Source organism: Bos taurus, chromosome 25 (genome assembly GCF_002263795.3).
Source record: "Bos taurus isolate L1 Dominette 01449 registration number 42190680 breed Hereford chromosome 25, ARS-UCD2.0, whole genome shotgun sequence".
NCBI lineage: Eukaryota > Metazoa > Chordata > Mammalia > Artiodactyla > Bovidae > Bos > Bos taurus.
Genome location: NC_037352.1, coordinates 5,196,685 through 5,221,135, shown reverse-complemented (window position 1 = coordinate 5,221,135; position 24,451 = coordinate 5,196,685). Strand labels below are relative to the sequence as shown.

At 45.8% G+C, this 24,451-nt stretch overlaps 1 protein-coding gene across 8 annotated transcripts in view; it reads right to left on the bottom strand.

Annotated features, from left to right (window-relative positions):
• The window catches only part of RBFOX1 (RNA binding fox-1 homolog 1), a 2,433,924-nt gene that overhangs the window by 1,419,221 nt on the left and 990,252 nt on the right, over nucleotides 1-24,451 (bottom strand). For all 8 annotated transcript variants that reach the window (XM_024984898.2, XM_059881313.1, XM_059881315.1 and 5 more), the window contains exon 5: nucleotides 2,106-2,168. In XM_024984898.2, the coding sequence (XP_024840666.1) occupies nucleotides 2,106-2,168 (63 nt within the window). The remainder of the gene's footprint in view (nucleotides 1-2,105; nucleotides 2,169-24,451) is intronic.

Below are 24,451 nucleotides of genomic sequence, written 5' to 3'. Positions count from 1 at the left end.
CAGAGTTAGATCTGAGACAATTCCAACTGCAGCCATTGCTCCCTATAAAATCCCATGAGAGGCTGGAGTTGTTTCCCAACCCTTGCAATGAGGTACCACACACGGGACTGGTGAAGGGGACCCAAGGACTAGGCACATGGCCCAGTGGACATGCCAGATCATCTCCTTTCCTGGTAACCAAGCAACCTCCCAGAACTCCACCTACGTACTTGTGGGCCCTGGGAGCTGGTGGAGGTACACACTGAGCCAGAGAAGCTATGATAACAGGAAGGCATCAGAATCTATCGGGCACGGAGGTTGGGCCACAGCTCTAAACATCCCCGATGAGAAGTTTTCCATTTCTTCCTTTTTAATTTTTTTAAAAAAATTATCAGATATCTGCACACTGGTTTGGAGCAGCAAATTAATATTTTTTTCCTCTTCTGACTGCAATTGTAGATATGAAAATACCATATCCATAGACAAATTAACATGAGTTTCTTACAACAGTGTGCTAATTATCTCAGGGACCAGAGACTCCCCTAGGTCAGAGTCTTCAGCCCCAATCTTGGAAAGGAACACGGATTTCTTTCTGGGAAGCAGTAATTTGTATCGTGTCGAGAAGATACAGAGAAAGGTGGAAGGGGCATGCATCACTGGAAAACCCACCCTCAACACCCTCCGTCCCCCATTCCTCCCCGGCCTGCTCCAGCACCACCAAGAAGTCCAGAAGGACACTGCTTGAAACAGGAACAGCTAGAGAAACATACATACTTAACTTGGCACCAAATGGATCTGAACAGACTGCATGCCAAACAGCCCTCTCCTTGTTTCGCTAACAAAATCTCCCCAGTTTTCAAGGGATGCTGTAGCCCGAACTTCAAAGGCATTAAAGGATAGATGTGGCATGTAGGGAATTAAACATGAAATTTCCTTTCTTATTGGGAACAAAAGCTGTGGGTCTAATCTCCTATGTGATACAAGCTTTAGCTGATCAGGGTTACACTTAGTCATTCTGATGTGGCGAGCGAGCGGCGAATACATCATCTTTCTTATTTCTTTCTGTCTCCTCCTGTTTCCCAGCTCCCTTCGCATATGCAAATGCCACAGCAATAACAGGAGTCTTGCAACACCACTGAGGGTGAAAGAATTCTCTTTGATCAGCCTCTTCCAGGCCTGGAGTCCCACAGCCACCAATTTCTACCTGCCCCTTTATGATATTTGATGTATCAAATTAGTCTCCAGCACTCTCAGAAGTAGAATATACTAAAATTCCGAGACCTAGGAAGGAAGCTACATCTTGGAAAAAAATAAATATTTCTTTAAGTAAGCCTTTTAAAATTTTTATAGTTATGGCTAAATTATTACAGATTTCTTCTGAAAACAAGTGGCTCACCGACAGAACTCAGGCAGAAGCGGGCCGATGGCAGAGACTTTATGGAGAATGCAGCGTCACCCCCACCACCACTCTGAATGCTAGTGTATCAGAAAAAAACAAGAGTGGGAGAAATTGGACAAAATACTGCTAACTTCACCAAAAATAAAGTCCTTGTGTGCAACGAGAAAGGCAGACGGCAGAAAGTGCTTACTTGCTAAAAACAAATGAAATTTCCAAAACATACCCCAGCATCTTAAAGTACAGAACTTCTTTTTCACAGTCATTTTTATATAGGAGGAATGCATTCTGGCTCAGAAAGAGCAAAAAGAACTGCTCTGCTCTGAAATGCCTCAAGAAATATATGGTCTCACTAACGTGTCTGCTTCCTGCCATTTCTTTTGACTTTGCAGGGTTCCAGTGACTGGGACAGGGGCATTGAGAAAAACTCAGGGAACAAAAAGAAAAAAAAGCACATTTAATTTAACCCCCCGGCAGTAATGGTAGGTTTAACCCATCACACCCTTCTTACTCTTCTCTGACATTCCTTATGTTCTTTTTCAAGATACTACCCAGAAAAGCCTCTTCTCACCTCTGAACCCAATGTAGTGGCGCAAAAAAAGAAAGACAGGAGCAGGCAACAAAGTGTTTGTGGGAACCCCAGGCCCGCAGAAGAGAGCTTTTCATCACAAACACAATCAAAGCCATGGATGGAGTTATGTAATGACCGCTCAAAAGCAGCTGCACTTACTGAATGCTGAGTCTGCTCAGGGAAGCTGTAAGTTCCACTTGCATGAGTTCTCCGAGCAGTTTCCTAGGGAAAAAGAGAAACGAAGACTTTAGTACCTAGGAACGTATTCCTGAATTGTGTCTGCATCTGTCTTGGTCATACTAATATCTGGTTAACCGATAAAATAGGTAAAACCTAACAATGATAATGGTGATGAAGATGAAAAGGATAAAGACCAAAGCTTCAAATATTATTTTCATTGAAGGCCTTCACACTCCAATCAGGAAGGCATTCCCAGTCTCTCTGTTTCAGAAGAGGAAACCAAGGCTCAGACAGCTCAGTCATACAAAGTATGCATATTGGTAGTGGAACCTGGATTTGAACTTGGGAAACTGGGTAACAAATTTAGAACCATTCTGCTATGCTCCTAACCTCCACAGTGAACTCTTTGTCACAGGATGTCTTCAAGGAAAGATGGGAGGCTGATCTTTTAATGCTCTTATTGTGGAATTTCCTGCATTGGAGTAGGCAGGATGAAACCAACATTAAATTTCTTTTCAATCTTAGAACTCAAAGATTCTGTAATGCTCAATTCCGTGACAGCAAAGGTTCCAAGTGACTTCATTTTACAATGAAGAAAACTGATATAAGGTGTCCCATAAATAATACATTTTATAAACACAGCTATCATCACCCAATCAGAAGGAGCAAGATTCATTTTCATTAATATTTAAATAAACCAAATATCACTTGAACTGAAAATGGCCATTATAATATCATATAATTCAGTGAGTTGGGGGAAAGGTCATCTTCAGCCAGAAAAATCAAGATTTACTAATAGATCTGAAAGACGTATATGGAGCCTTATATCAAAGAGGGGGCTTCTCAGGTGGGACTACTGGTAAAGAACCCACCTGCCAAAGCAGGGGACCCAAGAGACATCCCTGGGGCAGGAAGATTGCCCTGGAGTAGGTCATGGCGACCCACTCCAGTATTCTTGCCTGGAGAATCCCATGGACAGAGGAGCCTGGCAGGCTACAACGAGTCAGATACAGCTGAAGTGACTTAGCACGCACACACGGATACAAAAGAGAGTTGGCCCTGAGCTGACTCCTCTCTGGAAGAAACTTAAGTAGCAGAGCTGGAACTGGTTTGCAGTGTCCTAGAAGCCTGACCCAATGCTCTTTCAACTACTCCTACAAAGTAGTTCTATAACTTATACCCAGACTCAATGCAATTCACACATTTCAGAGCTCAATGATACACATTATTTACAAACATATATTTAAAGTATATGCTTCCCCTTTGTAAATATGATGAATCATTTTTTTAACTTCACATTTAGCGAGTCCACTGATGTTGATAAATCAGAACATCTGATAATATCGAGAGGCTCCGAAATATTGGAAAGAGAGAGACCAGTGTCTGAAGAATTCTAATGGTACGGACAGCTGCGAAGGGTGAGGATGGTGGGAACAGTGCTTATCCATGGGCTCAACGGGACTCCATGGAATCTCCAAGGACAGACACCCACCATGTTCACTGCCTGTTGTTCATTTGTAGAAAAGCTTTGGTCTTCCAAGTCTCCCCTGAGTCATAAAAACTTGGCTTAAGAATTGATGATTTTTTTTTGTAATCTATTTATTTTAATTAGAGGCGAATTACTTCACAATATTGTATTGGTTTTGCCATACATCAACATGAATCCACCACGGGTGTACACGTGTTCCCAATCCTGAACCCCCCTCCCACCTCCCTCCCCATACCATCCTTCTGGGTCATCCCAGTGCACCAGCCCCAAGCTTCCTGTATCCTGCATCGAACCTGGACTGGCGCATACAGACTGAAAGTGAAGGGCTGGAAAAAGATATTCCATTAAAAAGAAATGATGATTGAAATGATATAAACATGGTGAGACCAAGGTTGAAAAGGGCCAGGAGAATATAAGCAATTTAAATAGTAAATTAATCATAAAGCAGTCACAGAATCTTTAGTTCCTCCCTGAAGTACCTGCTGCTGCTAAGTCGCTTCAGTTGTGTCTGACTTTGTGCGACCCCATAGACGGCAGCCCACCAGGCTCCTCTGTCCATGGGATTCTCCAGGCAAGAATATTGGAGTGGGTTCCATTTCCTTCTCCAATGCATGCATGCATGCTAAGCTGCTTCAGTTGTGTCCGACTCTGTTCAACCCTATGGACAGCAGCCCACCAGGCTCCTCTGTCCACGGGATTCTCTAGGCAAGAATACTGGAGTGGGTTGCCATTTCCTTCTCCACTGAAGTACCTAGATAATTGTATCTAATGCCCATTCCTAAGTTGTTTTACAGATATTAAGACCCCCACCAAATGGACAAACTTAACTACACGATGATCATGAGTATGCAACCCAGACCAGCTGGAGCCTGAGAATTGATAATGTTAACCCCAGTGACACAGCCCTGATAACCTCACCATCAATCAGGGTGTGTGCATGAGCTGATCACACACCCTGAGACTTCTTTGCCTCACCTTACCCTTTAAAACTCTTTCCTGAAACCCACAAGGGGAGTTTGGGTTTTTTGAGCATTAGCTGCTCTGGACCCCTTGTCTGGTGCCCACAGTGGATGCTGCACTTTCCTTCAGCACAGCCCCGTGTCAGAAGACTGGCTTTGCTGTGAGTGGGAGAGTAGACTGAAGTTTGCTTCAGTAACACATCCTTCCATCCTTCTTTCCTTCATTCAATCCTCATTCCTTCCTTCCTTCCATCCATGCACCCACCCACATTCCCGATCCTCCCTTCCCCATCCATCCAACTACCCTTCCATCCTTCTTTCCTCCATTCAGTCCATCCATCCATCTATCCATCCCTGCATGTCACCACTGCCTACTAGCTTTGTGACCACAGATAAGTCGTTTAACCTTTCTTTGTCTCAGAGAAATGGGAATCAACATAGTGTATACCTCAATGGATAGAGGTTAGTAATCAAAGTTAACATTTGCAAGGCATTTAGCATTGTGCCTGGCACAAAATCGGTGCTATTAAAAATTCTGTTATTATTCATTAAGCCTTTTTTAAAGCCAAGCACTGTCATTCTGGGGCCCACAGTCTAGCAGGGAAGACAGATCTTGTCAGGGATGCCGGTGAAGGCAGTGCCAAGGAAGTGACAACAGGGCTGAGATCTCAATGATCAGAAGAACACAACCCAAAGAGGTGGAAAGAAGAGTAAGGACCGAGGAAACAAACAGTCAAAGCTATCGGTGAACTTCTATAAATTCATAGCATGCCTAGGCTGGAGAAGTATCTGTCTCCTAATAATAGAAATAGTAGCACCAGTAGATCCTAGACAGACTGATTATAAATCCACAGATATACTGATCACAGGTCCTTCGGTCAGGTCAATCTTCTTAAAGCCTGCCCTGCCTCCTCTCCAGTCTCCTCCTCCCTCACCTAAGGCACCCATCCCCAACCTTTTTGGCACAGGGACCCATTTCTTAGAAGACAATTTTTCCATGGACCTGGGTCGGGGGATGGTTTCTGGATGATTTGAGAGCATTACATTTACTGTACACTTTATTATTATTACATCAGCTCCACCTCAGATCACCAGGCATTAGATCCTGGAGGTTGGGGACCCTTCCCCCTAAGACACTCCCTTGCACATCCTATGGTCCAGTGAAACTGAAATACTTGGAAAGACACGAGGCACTACCTGCCTCTAACACTTTGACCACATCTTCCTTCCAGAGCTGGTCATCACCTGGTCTTTCTTGAACTCACTCTTCAAAGTCCACATAAATGGAAGCTTCTCTCTGTAGCCATGACTGACTGACCCATCCAACTGGACTGATTTTTTCCCCCAGGGTCCCACAGCCTTTTGCATATCCCTCATCTGAACAAGAATCACACACTCTTTCTAACCCCTGTAGTGTAGCCTTGGGCTGTCCAGGTTGTGAACTCCTGGAGGGTGAGCACAATGTTTATAAAGATTTCTTTAAAAAAAAAATAATAATGAATTAATAAAGAAGGCTGAGGGCTGAAGAATTGATGCTTTCTACTGTGGTGCCAGAGAAGACTCTTGAGAGACCCTTGGACTGCAAGGAGATCAAACCAATCAGTCCTAAAAGAAGTCAACCCTGAATATCCATTGCAGGGACTGATGCTGAAGCTGAAGCTCCAATATTTTGGCCACCAGATGCAAAGAGCTGACTCACTGAAAAAGACCCTGAAGCTGGGAAAGATTGAGGCCAGGAGGAGAAGGGGGTGGCAAAGGATGAAATCGTTAGATGGTATCACCGACTCGACAGACATGAGTTTGAGCAAAATCCAGGAGATAGTGAAGGACAGGGAAGCCCGGCATGTTGCAGACCACGGGGTTGCAAAGAGCAGGACATGACTTAGCAACTGAAAAACAGCAGCAATGACAACAATTAATTAATTATATGTTTTTGGCTGTGTTAGGCCTTCCTTGTGTTTGGCCTTTTCTCTAGTTGCAGTGAGTGGGCTGAGCTCAGAAAGCTGAGCGCCGAAGAATTGATGCTTTTGAACTGTGATGTTGGAGAAGACTCCTGAGAGTCCCTTGGACTTCAAGGAGATCCAACCAGTCCATCCTAAAGGAGATCAGTCCTGAATGTTCATTGGAATGACTGATGTTGAAGCTGAAACTCCAATACTTGGGCCACCTGATGCGAAGAGCTGACTCATTTGAAAAGACCCTGATGCTGGGAAAGATTGAAGGCAGGGAGAGAAGGGGATGACAGAGGATGAGATGGTTGGGTGCATCACCGACTCAATGGACATGAGTTTGAGTAAACTCCGGGAGTTGGTGATGGACAGGGAGGCCTGGCATGCCATGTGGTCATGGGGTCACAAAGAGTCAGACACAACTGAGCAACTGAACTGAATTGAATTGAGTGAGTGGGGGGCTAGTCTCTCATTGTGGTCTGTGAGCTTCTCACTGGGGTGGCTTCTCTTGCTGAGAAGCATAGGTTCTAGGGTGCAGAGGCTTCAGCAGTTGCAGCTACGGGGCTCTGGAGCTCGGGCTCAGTAGCTGTGGTGCACACACTTAGTTGCACCGCGGCATGTGGGATCTTCCTGGATCAGGAATCGAACCTGTGTCATCTGCATTGGCAGGTGGATTTTTTCTACCACTGACCTACCAAGGAAGTCCTCAAGGACAGTGTTTTATTCAGCCCAGTAGCCCTGCTCCCTGGCACAATGCCCAACCTCTCCCCAGCTGCTCACCACGCTGGGAAAGTCCAGGAAGCCCTGCCTCATTGACCCAAGGTGCTAAACCCCAAGTGAGGGCACTGAACTCAACTCCAGAAAGAAGTCTTCTCTGAGCATCATGGCTACCTATGGCACTCCCCTACTTGGCATGCAGGGGGATAAGGTTAATTTCACATCCGTGTCAGCTTCATGCCCACATTTTTATATCTGCTTTTAATCCAACCTGCAGTTGAAACGAATTTTATACTCCCCCACCCTTGACACTAATAAGAATCTGACAAATCCTTTAGGTGGATTGTTTTATAAAAACGAAGGCTGAGAACCATTGTTACAAGGTGAGAATAGAAACGGTCATTAGCAATGGCACCAGGCAGCAGGGAATATCTAAAGACCTAAGAGTTCCAAAGCAGTGATGCCATTTAAAATAAAACAAAACTAAAGCTGTCTTGAGTTTGCAATTACTCTTGCAAATGACAGAAAGGGGAGAATCTTGGATCCTGGTGAAGTTGGATGGAATTTTCACGGCCCTGAGATGATGCCCCAGTTAAAGAGCTGAGAGGGAAGGAAAGGGAAAGGGCGTCGGAACAAAGTCAGGCAGAGCTGCTCACTCCGTGCATTAGCCACGGTCACCTCTGTGCTCATCCAAATGGATGCACAGAACAGCGAACCAATTACTTCCAAGACACTGGAGTTGATGACCCCTGGGCAGGCACTGTGGAGTTTAAGTCTAACTCAGACTCTCTCAACAGGGCTGGCTACGGCATCACTTCTACTTCCGCTGAGTCAGCCACCCCCTGCTCCATAGATTCCTGCACATGGGCAACCACGATGGGCTCCTAGGATCTCCTGTCTCCACATTTGCCCCTCTCAGCCCCCCAGGGAGCAGGCAGAGGCATGTTGAAAAGCTATGGATATGCCCATGTTACTTGATGATTTAAACCCTGTATGGATGGCTGCCTTTTCCATTGCTGACCAAACCCACACCCGGGACACACGGTCTGATGGCCTGCACAGTGGGCTCCTGGCCACAGGCCCAGCCTTGTCTGCTTCTCAGTGAGCAGGCACACCCTCCCTCCAGATCCCCTCGGGTACCAACCCCAGCGACCGACCAGTTCTGGGTCACACCTTACTCCCCACCAGCCACAGGGATGCTGTGTCTTTGACCTGGGATGCTCTTAACACCCAATTAACTCTCATTGTTATATCCTCATGGAAGGCCCTGCCCCACAGTCTCACGAGTCCATTATCCTTTCTTCAAAGCGCATCTCCCAGCTGTCATTTCACAGTGAGAGGAAAATGCTCTTCTCATTCAAGGCGGCCTGTGTCACTGGGCAAGTGGGCTCCATGAGGGCAGGGACTGTCACTGTGTCTGTCTGCTCACCTGTCTAACTCCAGGTCTGACCACCCTGCAGTGGGCACGGATGGCACGTGAAAAGCTCTTGCTGAAGGAAGGATGGCAGGGAGGAGGCATAGGGGTGGAGAGGGGAGAGAAGGGAGGAAGAGAGGAAGGAAAGGAGAGAGGGAGGAAGACAGGCTTCCCCACCCAGTAGCTAACTCCAGACACACTTAGGGTGACCATCTTCTCTAAGAGCTTCCTCTCTCCCCACCCACCTCCGCCTAGCTCAGTCCAGAAATCAGGTCTGATGGACCGACTCTGGTTCCATGAGGGCTCTGACGGGATGAAACCTCACCTGATCCAAGTTCCTTTCCTCCCAGGAATCTAGACTGCCCTGCTAAGCTTCCGCCGACTCCTAGAACCGAGAACTCGCGTACTGTGGGGTCACTGTTCTCTACCACGAACCCAATAAGAACAGAAGCCACCAAGCCCCGGAGCAGGAAGAACAGAGCAGAGAGGAAAACAGGAGAGGCTGGAGGGTTCTGGGAGACAGTAGGGGCTGCCTCGTGGCCAGATGACCTAGCAGTTCAGGACCTACTTGACCCTCCTGGTACTGACCACACCTCCCATCTCAGGGCTGAGACTCACTCCTGTGCTGGGTACTGCATGTCCCCATTTTCTGAGCTACTTTGACCGCATCTCTGTCACTTGCCAGCAGAAGATTCATATGTCACAAAGGGTGGCATCTCCCCCAGCTGGCGACTTCTCCACCAGCCCTGCCTTCAGATACAAAAGCTATATCTTTATCACATTGATGATGGTGACTGCACGCATTCTTCCCCAGCTTCTCAGTGGTCCCTATCTAGACAGCATATTAAAAAGTAGAGACACTACCTTCCCAAAAGGGGTCCGAATAGTCGAAGCTATGGTTTTTCCAGTAGTCATGCATGGATGTGAGAGTTGGACTATAAAGAAAGCTGAGCGCCAAAGAATTGATGCTTTTGAACTGTGGTGTTGGAGAAGACTCTTGAGAGTCCCTTGGACTGCAAGGAGATCCAACCAGTCAATCCTAAAGGAGATCAGTCCTGAACATTCACTGGAAGGACGGTTGCTGAAGCTTCACTACTTTGGCTACTTGATGCAAAGAGCCAATTCATTAGAAAAGACCCTGATGCTAGGAAAGATTGAAGGCAGGAGGAGAAGCAGGTGGCAGAGGATGAGATGGTTGGATGGCATCACGGACTCAATGGACATGAGTTTGAGCAAACTCTGGGAGGTGGTGAAGGACAGGGAAGCCTGGCGTGCTGCAGTCCATGGGGTCACAAAGAATCAGACACAACTAAAGCAACTTAGCGCTCACACTCGTGCTGAACCAGAACGAAATCCAACAGCCAATAGTTCTAAACCAAAATGGATTCCAGGGACTTCCCTGATGGTCCAGTGGTCAAGACTCCACACTCCCAATGCAGGGGGCCTGAGTTCAATCCCTGGTCAGGGAACTAGATCCCACATACTGCAACTACAGATCCTGCATGCTGCAGCTAGACCCAGCACAGCCAGATAAACAAATATATATTTAAAAATAAATAAATAACCCCCCCACCCCCAAGCCCTCCTCACTATGCCTTCACCCTGGCGGGTTCCCTTGCCAAGAAGTCTGTTCTCTCTTCATCTGCCTGGGAACAGAGACCTAGTCTTTACATCCTCAGGGAACCCTTGCCAAGCACAGCACAGACCTTGCCAAACTCCCACTTCCCGCTCTCAGTATCCCTCTGAGTACTCATCACTTGCCGACATCAGTGCCTTTATCTGTCTCTTTCACTGGATCCTCAGCACTTTACAACTCTAGGCCACACTTCTCCTTATTCATGAGTGATGGCACGAGGGTCATTTGGGACACTGACTCGGGTTCAAAATCAATTCTCCCATTCATTTAGATATGTAACTCTGGGCAAACTTCTTGATCGCTCTGAGCCTCTGTTTGCTTACCTATGGGAGGGTGGGAATAATCTTGCTCCTTAGAGGGTTTGTGTGAGGATTATACACTGTTAAGTACCCGGCACTGCTAGCCAATACATGGCCATCGAGCCAGACACCCAACAACGATGCGCGCCTGGCCAACAGCAGTCCTTCCAAGAAACGATGTCACAGGTGCTTTGCAAAATGCTGCCAAAGAAGTAAGATTATCCAGGTGACTCTGACAGTCGAGCCCAGGCAGTTCAACAGCCAACACAGCATCTGGCACATAGTAGGTGTCATTTGTGCCTGCGTGCTCAGCGGCTCAGCAGTGACCAGCTCTTTGTGACCCCATGGACCATAGCCCGCCAGGCTCCTCTGCCCATGGGATTTCTCAGACAAGAATACTGGAGTGGGTTGTCAATTCCTCCTCCAGGGAATCTTCCCAAGCTGGGGATCGAACCTGTGTCTCTTGTGTCCTTAGCACTGACAGGTAGATTCTCTACCACTGCCCCAGCTGGGAAGCCCAGGTGTCTTTTAAGATTTCCCAAACTAAGGAAGGAAAGGGGCTCTGCCCTCACTGATGAAATACAATTGTAGCTGCTGCTCCAAGGCTTATCTTTGACTTGTCAGTGTTTAGATGCAATAAACATCAATTAGTCTGCCTGCTGCATTTAATTTTGCTGTACACACCCCATCCAGCAAGGGTTCAGGTATAGTATCAGCGGCTGCTTCGTGAGAAGATGCTTCCGGTCCCCCTCCCCAGGGAACTGAACTTCTCCCCAAAGCTCCAGGGACCTTCAAGAGACTAAGGATATTACGCCCCGCCCGCCACCCCGCTTTGAGGCTTATTGTTGGTGTGTTTAATTTCCTGTCTTGGCCTTACAGGAGATTTCTAATGTTTAGGCTGTAGGGTATGGTCTGATTAAAAGTAATCCTCCCAATTATGGGCTGGCATGAGCCTCCTGTCACACGCACTCTGCCACCAGCCTCTGCCTCCCTGTCAGCAATAATTGTCTCGGCACTGCCTAACTGTAAATGAAAACCCCAGGGGCATGTGTGGGTCCCCAGCTCCCAGGCCGCACCGGATCTTTTAATTTGCACTGTCTGTCAAAAAGATGCTGCTGTGTGTACTCAAAGAAATCCTCAGACTCTCAGATTCAAGGCCAGGGAGAGCAAGGATACCACAGCCTCTTCAGAGAAACTGTATTTGAACCCACCAGAGATAACAGGGCGTGTGCAAGGCAACGAGGCTCTTTTTCTTCCACTGCACTCTTCAGCGAGAACGGGTATGAAACAGGGGAAGCTGAACTGTAGGGAAAATTCAAGGTGTATTTATATTATTATTTTTTTCCCCACCAAGTCCACAAGACAGGACATTGCATTCAAAGCAGGCGATAGCAACTCTGTGAAAGGACATACACACAGGAGACCTGATTATTGCAATCTCTAAAAAATTAAAACTTTCTGGGTGTGGTGTGAGGGGAAAGATGTCTTTCCTTTCAGGTGAGAAACATCACCAGTTTCTTCTTGTAGAAGCAGAGAAGACCGTCTGTTCTGGGCCCTGTGGCCAGACCCACAATGGGCAGCAGAATGTGGTTCTGAGTCAGCATCGCCATCGCGCAGAGAGGCTATAGAGCAAAGGTGTCTGACGAGTAAGGAAGAAGGGGGTGTTTTGTTGTGCTCCTGTACCCACATCCCTTTTTCTAAGAAGGGCACCTGCCCAGGAATGCAGGTGTCCAGCCTGGCTCCCCGCCACCTTCCTTTTCCCTGGACAGAGGACTGGGAGAGGGCTAGGCCTGAACCCCAGAAGGGCACGGGGACCCTTCTCTTAGGAATTTACAGCACATACATGCAGGTACCGCGCTGCTGTCTGCACGTGGGCAAGGCACCTGAACAGCGTGACCCAGACTGAGGGCTGGGCACCTTTGGGGAGCACTTATGGTGGACAAAGTGCATCTCAGTTTTGCCCAAAGCTAGTGGAGTCTGAAGAACCAATGCTTTAGAACTGCAGTGCTAGAGAAGACTCTTGAGAGTCACTTGGACTGCATGGAGATCCAACCAGTCCATCCTAAAGGAGATCAATCCTGAATATTCAGTGGAAGGACTGATGCTGAAGATGAAGCTCCAATACGTTGGTCATCTGATGCGAAGAGCTGACTCTCTGGAAAAGACCCTGATGTCAGAAAAAACTGAGGGCAGAAGGAGAAGGGGGCGACAGAGGCTGAGATGGTTGGATGGCATCATTGACTCAATCGACATGAGTTTGAGCAAATTCTGGGAGATAGTGAAGGACAGGGAGCCTGGTGTGCATCAGACATGACTTAGCAGCTGAACAACCACCACCACCAGGGGGGGGGTCTCTCAGACCTAGTGATTCTAAGTAACAGTCTCTTCCTCTGAGAACAACCCCTGCTCCCAAGCCTTTGAACTCTCCCCAGCAGACACAGGGCACCAGGAGAAAGATCCCCCCATGACTCAAATGGGGTAGGTTTTCACCTGGTAGGCTGGGGTCTGGGCTGCAACGATCAAGCATTGACAGGAAATGCAGAACAGATACAGCAACCAGAAAGCTCACAAGAGGCTGAGATACAAAGGGATTTACAGAGCTGGGGTACAAAGCATGTCACTGCAAATACATGATGCTTTTGTTCAGTAATCACCTTTATTTCTACTGGAGTACAGTTACTTTTCAATGTTGTTACTTTCTATTGTACTGCAAAGTGAGTCAGTCACATGCATGCACACACACGCCAATAGTATATACATTTCAATCCCATGGAATATTACTCAGCCATCAATCACCTTTCACTCTGAATCTCCTTCTCAGTGAAAAGAAGCTTTCCATTTCTATTACCAAGATTAATGCATCAGCAATACACAGCCATAACCATAGCAGAAACCAGATGTCATGGAGAAGGCAGGGAAAGAGACCAAACAAAAACAATCAAAACCAAAGCAAAAGCCAAGGGAAAAACCCTCAGTACACGGTGTGATGTATTTGCTCAGATGGCCACTTCATTTACACCACTGAGAACACTTTATTTTGGCGGCCCATAACTCACTGCTCTGTTAAAGAAAAGGAAGCTAGCTGCCAGCATCTACTTCAACATGGAGCAAGAAAATGGACCATAAAGAAAACCCAGCCTCTTCTCTGAAAGTCTCAATTAAAAAAAAAAAAAATTCTATTTAATATGTGTTGGACTCCAGAGCATCTTATTACCTTATTTAATTCAGACCAGGGTAGATGTCTCTGAATAAAAATGGCACTAACCTGAGAGGAACTAGGCTGAGGGATGTGGACATCATATTTTCTTCAGAGAGATAATCAGCTTATCAGAATTCATTTCAACCTAAGAAAGGCCTCACAGCTACACTGAAAATTCAAGCTGATCTCATCATCTCAAGGATGTAATCTCAAGGAAATGGTAAAACTATCAAGGCAAGCTTGGTGTAGTTATCTTTATGTATAAGAACCATAAGCATCAGATGCCGACAGAATCACTGTGGTGGGGTCCGCTCGTGAGTCCGGGAGAGACCTCTATAGAAAATACATCAGTGCTTTTGCTGAGAATACTGTTATTTATTTTTGCTTCCAAGCGGCCGAAGTGACTTTTCAAAGATGCATTGCTACACTGCTTCCATCTAAAGCACCCCCGTCCACACTCTGAAATCTGGTATTCTGAAAAACATAGGCTTTAAAAAAAATTGTCTCCTAAAGTAGTCTCTAACAGAGGTATGTGCTTTTTAAGCCTATTCTTGCTATTAACTAGCTGTTTGGCCTTGATTAGGATGCTTAACTCCGAGCCTCAGTTTCCTCATTTGCAAAAACAAAGGGTTTGTACCTTCATGATTTTAACTGCTCTTTTAATTTCTCTGGATGATCTGGTTCACATGCATTCTCATGAGAAGGAAAATCAATGAGAGCCCCTCATACAAAATGAGGCTTTGTATGGAGCAAAGCCTCCATACAAGTATCTTTAAGTCTTTAGAGAACAAACTCATGGTTACCAAGGGGAAAGAGGGGTGGGGAGGGATAGATGGGGAGTTTGGGATTAGAAGATGCAAACTAGCATATATATTGATAGAATGGGTACACAGTAAGCTCCTACAGCAAACTCCACTCAATATCCTGTGATAAACCATAATGGAAAAAATACTTCAAAAAGAATATATATTGATACGTGTATGTGTATGTGTGTATATGTGTGTGTGTGCACGCACATGCTCAGTCACTTCAGTCGTGTCTAACTCTTTGCAACCCTATGGACCACAGCCCACCAGGCTCTTCTGTCCATGGGATTCTCCAGGCAAAACACTGGAGTGGGTTGCCATGCCCTCCTCCAGGGGATCTTCCTGAAGCCTATACATATGTAACTGAATCACTTTGCTGTATAGCAGAAATTAGCACATATAAACCTATACTTCAATTTTTAAAAAGTGTACCTAAGTCTCAACAGAGGACAACAGTGGGATAAAATATATCATGTGTACCTCTTGGTATGAAACTCTAACCCCCTCCACCCCACAAATTAAACAAAAATAGAGAAAACCCATCTAGTCAGAAGGGAATATCTAATTCTCAAAGAAATGCAGTGGATTTCAGAAGATACAAGAAAATTCCCCACGGTTCAGCAAAGCACCACCAAGCCATTTGGCACAATGTTCCAGAAAAACAAAGACAATGAAATGAAAGAAAAATAGCCCGGCAGAAAGGTGGATCGATAGAGCACTCAGCAACCCCGGCAGGGACAAGGGGGTGCCGTAAAATCAGATCAGTCACGAAAAGTTTGGTAAACGTTCCGAAGGCCACATCAGGTCATTGTCAAAAGTTATGTGTTTAATGTGAGACCTCATCCAGACTTGTTTGGGTTGATATTTTCTTTACAGCATGACTTCAAGCAAGTGATAAATACGGTAGACTCTGCCACAAGAAATATAGGACATTTCAAGATAGAACTACTTGTTTCTCTGGCTTTGTCATGAGTGACAATAACATTTAATGGCAAGAACTCAAGACCTAAAGTAAGCAGAACTCGGGTTCTGTTTTTTTCGTCTGTTTGACGCTGAGACATTTACGGACCTCCTTGAACCTCAGCATCGTCCCCTGGCAAGTGACGAGCCCCGATACCCCGGGACTACTCCGAGGACTGAAGGAAACAGTGCCTGAAAACACTCTGCAAGATGTTTGCAGGGACTTCCTTAGTGGCCTAGTGATGAAGACTCTGAGCTCCCAATGCAGGGGGCACAGTTTCCATCCCTGGTCAGGGAACTAAGATCCCACATACCAGGTGGTATGGCAAAAATAAAAATAAAAGAAAGTGCTTGCACACAGGTCCCTCTCTGATGAATGTTAGCAACTTTGATTATGTGAAGCTTCATGTTTTGGTCTCAGAAGGAGCATTTATAGAACGTTTACTATAAACTCCAGATCCTCTTCTAAACTTTCTCTGTCACTTCTCTTCACTGAAGAATCTTTCCAACAATTGTGAGTTACTTTCCCTCTACAAAGAATGCTCCCACTTACCCAACGTGCTCAAAACTTTCACAAAAATTAGAAAAGGATCCTGTTAAGACAGGTACTTGCTTTAATAAGGGCTGTATCACTTAATAAGAAAATAGTCCTTAATCCTAAAGCAAACTTCTAGCCAGTCAGTTGTGGGGAAAAAAAAGATTCATTTAATTTCCACCTATGGTCCATATTCTTCTAGACCACGTGACAGCCATCAAAAATACCGCATTCACACATACAAAACTCCAGGTTATTCACACAGCTTCCGTGTGTGTTAGTCGCTCAATTGTGTCCAACTCTTTGAAATGCCATAGTCTAAGTAAGCAGAATTTCCTTCAGATTTAAAATACATAAAATCCCCTGGAGAAGGGAATGGCAACCCACTCCAGTATTCTTGCCTGGAGAATCCCATGGACAGAGGAGCCTGGTGGGCTATAGTGCAGGGAGTTGCAAAGAGTCAGACATGACTGAAGCAACTCAAGCACACATGCACGCAGGCATCTTAAGTCTACAACTTAAAGAAGCAAAGGGGGAGGGAAAAAAAAAAAATCATTCCCAAAGTTTCTAGTTTCTATTTCTAATCCTCAAGGATTTTTTTCAATGACAATTCAGAGGAGGTAAATGTTTTTAAAAGGGAACAGAATGGAAGTTATTTTTGTTCATTTGAATGTGTGCATCCACTCATTAATCCATTCGGCATTTTCTGAGCTCCCGTTTTGCGAAAACCATCAAAGCATGGGGCCAGGTACAGTTCGGGATTCGGAGATGAATGGGATGCTGCATTTTCTAAACGAGCTCACATTAATAACAGCTGATGGAAGAGCAACAGCAAAACCAGGCTCCACGCAGAGCAGGGGTGGAGGGATGTGTTCGAACCCGCGGGCGGCAGTGGGGGGAAACAGACAGGGCACAGCGACAACTGAGATGACTCACAGAGAATAATTAGGTTTTGTTTGTTCTGCAGTCAGAGGAGGGGAGCATGAAGGCTTGGCAATACTGCAGTGCAAAGAGAGAGTATGGCTACCCAGGTGGAGGCACGGCACTCCATGGCATCTTGAAGGATCCTGAGCCATCCTTGGCCAGAATGTGGGAAGGTCGGTGAGGGGAGTGATCCTGGAAAAGATGAGACCGGATGGAGGAGGCTGGCTGGGCCACACCCAATGACAGCACCAATGGAAAGAATACTTATTGCCTGCCTCAAGGAGCTCTGCCTGGTGCTTCCCATGGACTAACAGAGGGCAGGGGCTCCCTAATAACTCTGTGAAGCAGGGGCTTCTGATGCTAGCTTTACAGCCAAGGAAATTGAGTTCAGAGAGCCTGGTTACTAAAGACATCTGAGTGATAAACAGAGGGTCTTTGCCTTTCACTGAGACCCATCAGCCCCCAAAGGTCAGGTTCTTGGCCATGGTAAATAAGTGAGCTTAGACTTCAACTTTGAAAAGACCCTGATGCTGGGAAAGATTGAAGGCAGGAGGAGAAGGGGATGATAGAGGATGAGCTGGTTGGATGGCATGACCGACTCAATGGATGTTTTGAGCAAGCTCCAGGAGTTGGTGATGGACAGGAAGGCCTGGCATGCTGCCATGGGGTCACAAAGAGTCGGACACAACTGAGCAACTGAACTGAGACTTCAACTGGTAGCCATGAAGGATCCATGAAGGACATCTGAGGAAGGGGATGACATTTTCTGACTTGTATCTTCAGAGACCATCTGGCCATGCAGTACAGAATGGGCTGGAAGTTACAGAGATGGAAATAGAGGTTCAGGGAGCTACTGGAAAACACAGTCTCTGAAGCTGCTTTACCTGTTTATTTGTGCTTCATCACTGGCTGGCTTTGTGACTTGAGGCAAGTTACTCAACCTCTCTGAGCCTCAAGGTCTCCATCTGTAATATGAGAATCATAACAATACAGTGGCTGCAGTCATGAAATGAAACAATGTTTGCTCCTTGGAAGAAAAGCTATGACAAATCTAGACAGCATATTAAAAACTGGAGATATCACTCTGCCAACAAAGGTCCATATAGTCAAAGCTGTGTTTTTTCCAGTAGTCATGTACACATGTATGAGTTGGATGATAAGGTTGAGCACCAAAGAACTGATGCTTTCAAACTGTGGTGCTGGAGAAGACTCTGGAGAGTCCCTTGGACTACAAGGAGATCAACTCAATCTCCAGTAAATTCTAAAGGAAATCAATCCTGAATATTCATTGGAAGGATTGATGCTGAAGCTCCAATACTTTGGCCTCTTGATGCAAAGAGCCGACTCACTGGAAAAGACCCTGATGCTGGGCAAGATTGAGGGCAGGAGGAGAATGGGGATGACAGAGGATGAGATGACTGGATGGCATCACTGACTCAACAGACATGAGTTTGAGCAAATTCTGAGAGATAGTGAAGGACAGGGAAGTCTGGCATGCTGCAGTCCATGGAGTCACAAAGAGTCAGACACAACTGAACAACAACAAAATAATACCACTCCTCTCAAGAAAATTGTTTTAGGAATGAGTGCCTTAATGTATTTAGAGTCTTTACATCTGCCGGGTTCACTGAAGCCACTTAAGAATGATATTAATTAGCTTGTGTGAAAGTCACTGAGTCGTGTCCAACTCTTTGCAAGCCCATGGACTATACAGTCCATAGAATTCTCCAGGCCAGAATACTGGAGTGGGTAGCTTTTCCCTTCTCCAGGGCATCTTCTCAACCCAGGGATCAAACCCAGATCTCCCTCACTGCAGGCAGATTTTTTACCAGCTGAGCCATAAGGGAAGCCCAAGGAGACTGGAGTGCATAGCCCATCCTTTCTCCAGTGACTCTTCCCAACCTAGGAATCGAACTGGGGTCTCCTGCATTGCAGGTGGATTCTTTACCAACTGAGCTATCAGGGAAGCCCAATAATTAGCCTGGCTTATGACAGCCTTAAAAAAAAGACACACTGGGAAGGAAAAAGAGACAATGGATCAGCCCGTTCAGATGAGTCCCCAGGGTGTCAAGGCTTCAGGCACTTGCATTTACCTCTTTGTGCTGTTAGTCCTCAGCGTGACCCTCCCTTTTGAAGCTCCCACCGCCTAAGCCATCACCCAGGAGGCTTCTAGATCAGACTGTGGCTGGGTAAAGGCTCCTCACCAGGGCACACAGTTTGGGGAAGGGGGTGGTGGTGCCAGAGATGAGAACCAAGACAACAAGGAAGTGGGTAAAGGTCCCCATGCTTTCTTTCACCCGCTACTTCCAACTCCATCGTGTGCCTACTCAGTGCCACTCTTTGACTTCTTAAGCTCCATGTTACCTTGTAGGGGCTGCCTGGTCACCCAGGAAACAAACCAGACTGTCATTCCAGATTTTCCACAAACACCCAAAGGGCAATGGGACACATTCAAACATCAGACTGTGTTTACATCTGACAAACACTGGAAAGCACCACAATCTGTTTCCTTTCCAAGGGCTAACCTCTGGGAAACACTCCCCTAAGACGGCTTGTCAATCTTGAACCTTCCTTGGTACATTAGCACTAATGGTCTCTTTACTTTTTAATAAGTACTGTTACCAACCCAGGAAAAAAGAAAAAAACAAAAGGTCTTGGTGAATCACACGTGTGTGCTACCTTAACTGAACCCATCAGGCTCTACTTAGCTAAAGGCGAAGTTCAGATACTTTGCAGCAGCCTTGAACTTGATTTGGGAAAAAAAAAAAAAAAAAATTATCAAGCTCCGGCAGCTGTCACACCCCTATTATTCTGCAAACCTAAGGGCAAAACAAAAATTTGTCACCTGAATTGATCATTATCTTCTGCCTCATTAGGGATCCGCTGTTTACCTGTGGTGTATAATGCTGGGAGGCTTGCGGGTAGCCCTGCGAGTTACTCTGAGCTCTGTTAGTGGTGGAAAAGGGTAATAGGCGATGGCTTATGTTGAGCACACCACGCAGGAGAACTGAGCTCTTGTACACCAGCAGCATCCTCATGTTACAGATGAGGAATCCACCGTTCAGAGAAGTTCATAACATGCCCAAGGTCACCACAATGGGAAGGTCACCAGGAAGTGGTGATGCTGGGATGTAAGCCACCATTTGACAGCAGATCCACAGGTGTCCACCCTATGATGTATCAGTGGTCACCCATTTGTCATCTCCTTCTGGGCAGTATGGGCTTCCCTCATAGCCCAGTTGGTCAACAATCCACCTGCAATGCAGGCGACCCCAGTTCAATTCCTGGGTCGGGAAGATCCGCTGGAGATGGGATAGGCTACCCACTGCAGTATTCTTGGGCTTCCCCTGTGGCTCAGCTGGTAAAGAATCTGTCTGCAATGAGGGAGACCTGGGTTTGATCCCTGGGTTGGGAAGATGCCCTGGAGAAGGGAAAAGCTACCCACTCCAGTTTTCTGGCCTGGAGAATTCCATAGACTGTATAGTACATGGGGTCACAAAGAGTCAGACAAGACTGAGTGGCTTTCTCTTTCACCTTTCTGGGCAGTCCATTTAAGGAGCTCTGATAGCTAACAGTTACTGCTCAGTGTCCTTAACATTCTTAAAATACTGGCTCCTCTGGAATGGATAAAAAAGATGTGGTACATACATACAATGAAATATTACTGAGCCATTAAAATGAATGAAATAATGTCATTCACAGCAACGTGGATGGACCTAGAGATTGTCCATCCATCCATACTGAATGAAGTAAGTCAGACAGAGAGAAATATTGCATGATGTCCCTTATATGCAGAATCTAAAAGGAAATGAGACAAGTGAATTTATTCACAAAATACAAAACAGCCTCACAGACTTAGAGAACAAACTTATGGTTAACAGTGGGGAAGGTTGAGGGGATGGGATGGATGGGGAGTTTGTGATGGTCATGTACACACTGCTATATTTAAAATGGATAACTAACAACGCCCTACTGTATAGCCCTGTATAGCACAGGGCTATACAGTAGGGCGTTGTTAGTTATCAGTGCTCAATGCTATGTGGCAGCCTGGATGGGAGGGGAGTTTGGGGGAGAATGGATACATGAATATGTATGGCTGAGACACTCTGCTGTCCACCTGAAACTATCACAACATTGTTAATCTGCTATACCCCAATACAAAATTTAAAAATTCAAAAAATCATTGCCTCCTCTGATCATCATACTGAACTATGAGGCAGTACCTGCTTTAATATCCATTTCCCAGATAAGCAATATGAGGATTTGAAGAAAATGGCCACCCAGCTTTTTAGTGATAAACCTACTATTCTGCTTTCAGAATCAAACTTTTGCCCTTTTTTGAGTTTAGATAAATTTACACAAGTGTCATGCATGAGTGCTAAGTCACTTTAGTCACATCCGACTCTTTGTGACCCCATGGACCATAGCCCGCCAGGCTCCTCTGTCCATGAGATTTCCCAGGCAAGAACACCGGAGTGGGTTGCCATGCTCTCCTCCAGGGGATCTTCCCGACCCAGGGATCAAACCCACGTTTCTTAGTCTCCTGCATTGGTAGGTGGGTTCTTTACCACTAGTGCCCCCCCAGCCCGCGAAGTCCTGTCCTCTTTCTTATTTGAGTATCTAGCACTGAACTTTACACCAAGCTGACAACCAGTGATTGACAAACGGGGATGAGTGGAGAAATGACTAGAACCATGGAGGGGATCTCTGTGAAGTCAAGTGGAAGCTTCACCTCCATGCCCACAGCATCTTGCAAGGTGCCCAGCACACAGCGGGAACTAAATGTGCAAAGAATGACTGTTGCCATGACTCAGTGCATGCGGACCCAGGGCTCTGCTTTCTCTGCAGAAGAGGGAGAGATGCTGTTTGATGCCTATCTCCCAAGCTAAGCCTTTTCATTCCTTTCCCACCCTCCACAATAACCACATAGAAATGTGCAAAGAAAATGGTTATGTTACATCTGGTGTCCTGCTGGATTAACTTGTGGCCCAGGGGACATTATCAGTGCCAAGGATCATAATCCTTCACTCCCTATCTCTGTGCAAACAAAACTGACAAAACGCTCCCAGGGCTCTGGGAAGTAACCTTCACATTTGTGAGCGGCCGGCTCTACACACTTTCCTCCTGAGCAGGGGTCCCCCGTCCCCTCCTCATCTCAGGAAGGAGACCGGATGGTCCCACCAGCATCGTGCAGGGTATCAGCAGCTTCACCTCGATAATCTGACACGTGTGAAATGAGCCCGCTTATCAGCGAGGAGAGTGCCCAGCAGCTTTTAGGGATTCGGGAGGGACCTGCTGGCCGCTGCAAATCTCTCACCAGTGCGCTGGAGTTTGACACTTAATATTCAAACCCAACTGCGGGCTATGTACTCAGAGGATAAAACTCGGTAATAGCACACAGACTGATGGGCTGAGCATACAAACCTCCAGTGTAAAGACTCACTTAAGAGCTTTCTGCCACAAATGGAGCTGGAAGGGAGGGAGGGAGAGAGGTCGGGGGAGAGGGAGAGGGGCTGGAAAGCAGAGTCACAGTGAAAACAAGTAAGGGAGAACCAGCATCAGAATCCCCAGCGGAATCCAGCAATCTGATGGTGGTGGGGCTAGTGGGCCTTAGAAAAAACAAAATAACTAAATAAAGATGTATATTGCTCATCCCTTTGTCTCCTTAAACAATAGGGAATGACTTAAAAACACAGTACAATAGCTCATCATTCTGTTTAAATTCATCGTATTTATGTTCATTCTTTTTCCCACCAGGGACTCAAAACAAGAGGAACATTTCTGGAATTACACATCATCACAGAGAGACATGCAAAAGGACAATCCAGTATTTACATGCCAACTGCCAAAACACAATTTCCCCATGTGCATTAACCTAAGAAGACTCTACACTGTCTACCTAATTTGATATCCTCTTGGAGAATCTCATACAGCGCTGAGAATGAAGTAGACGCTCAATCACTGCTGATGAGTGAGAGTTACTCTTTCTATAAGAGGGCACATTCATATCTACTGTTCCCCGTTTTATAGAAGTTCTGAACTAAGCCTGCTTAGACAAAAGGAAGTCAATGGATCTAAGTGGCCCACGTGTACACAATGTTTAAACCATTCACCATTTAAAATAATTCATGAACAATTTGCTGGTGCTGAAAAACCAATATTAAATATCTAATTCTGACTCTTCCTGATAAGCCAAAATATCCAACTGCACTGAGACCATATTTTGCATGGCAAGAATCTCACGAGCTGAGTAGCTGATGCTTCCTTTAGAAAAGGTGTGTGCTCTCCCCAGCCCCCATCCATTTCAACTGTCTCGAGTCATGTCAGTCATATATGTTATCTGTTTGACCCTCTGTAGGCATTTGGGTACCTGATATCTGGTTCACCTATTTAGAGTGTAAGGTAAACACTCTATCTTCATTTTATTCACTGAAATGCTTTTTACTCTTAGGATAAACATCCATGCAATTCTTCCCTTTGCCCAACACTGCCCCCCGCCCCCTCCCCCCTCGGAATTCTGAGATGGCACAAACGCATACAGGCATATTGGCTACAAGAAGAGAATAAAATTTGAAGGAAGCAATCTAAATGTCCATTGACAGATGAATGGATAAAAAAGAGGTGGTATATATATGCAATGGAATACTACTTAGCCATGAAAAGGAGAGAAATTGAATCATTTGTAGAGATGTAGATGGACCTAGAGTTGTCATACAGAGTGAAGTAAGTCAGAAAGAGGAAAACAAATATCATATATTAACGCATATATGTGGCATCTAAGAAAATGGTATACAGATTATCTTATTTGAAAAACAGAAATAAAGACATAGAGAACAAATGTATAGATGCATTTGCTGGGGTTGGGAGATAGGGATTCACATATAAACAGTACGAGGCATAAAATAGAAGACTAATGAGAACCTACTGTAAAGTACAGGGAACCCTACTCAGTGCTCTGTGGTGACCTAGATGGGAAGGACTGATTCTGAAGCTGATGCTCCAATACTTTTGCCCCCTAATGCAAAGAGCCAACTCACTGGAAAAGACCTGATGCTGGGGAAGACTGAAGGCAAAAGGAGAAGGGGGCGACAGCAGATGAGATGGTTGGATGCCAACACCGACTCAATGGGTATTAGTCTGAGCAAACTCTGGGAGAGAGTGAAGGACAGGGAAGCCTGGTGTGCTGTAGTCCATGGAGTTTCAGAGTTCAACATGAGTTAGTGACTGAACAAAAACTGTTGTAGAACTATTAAGAATGTAGACTTTAAAGCTAGAATGCCTGGGTTTAAATTCCAGCTCCAATACCTCCTGGATACATAAAGCATATTAACCATTATTATTTGAACTGGACTACGTAGGGCTATGATTTAGACATGAAGGACTGGACATACCCCAAGTGGGGGAAAGAGCACAGATACAGTCAGGGAAGAAGGGAACT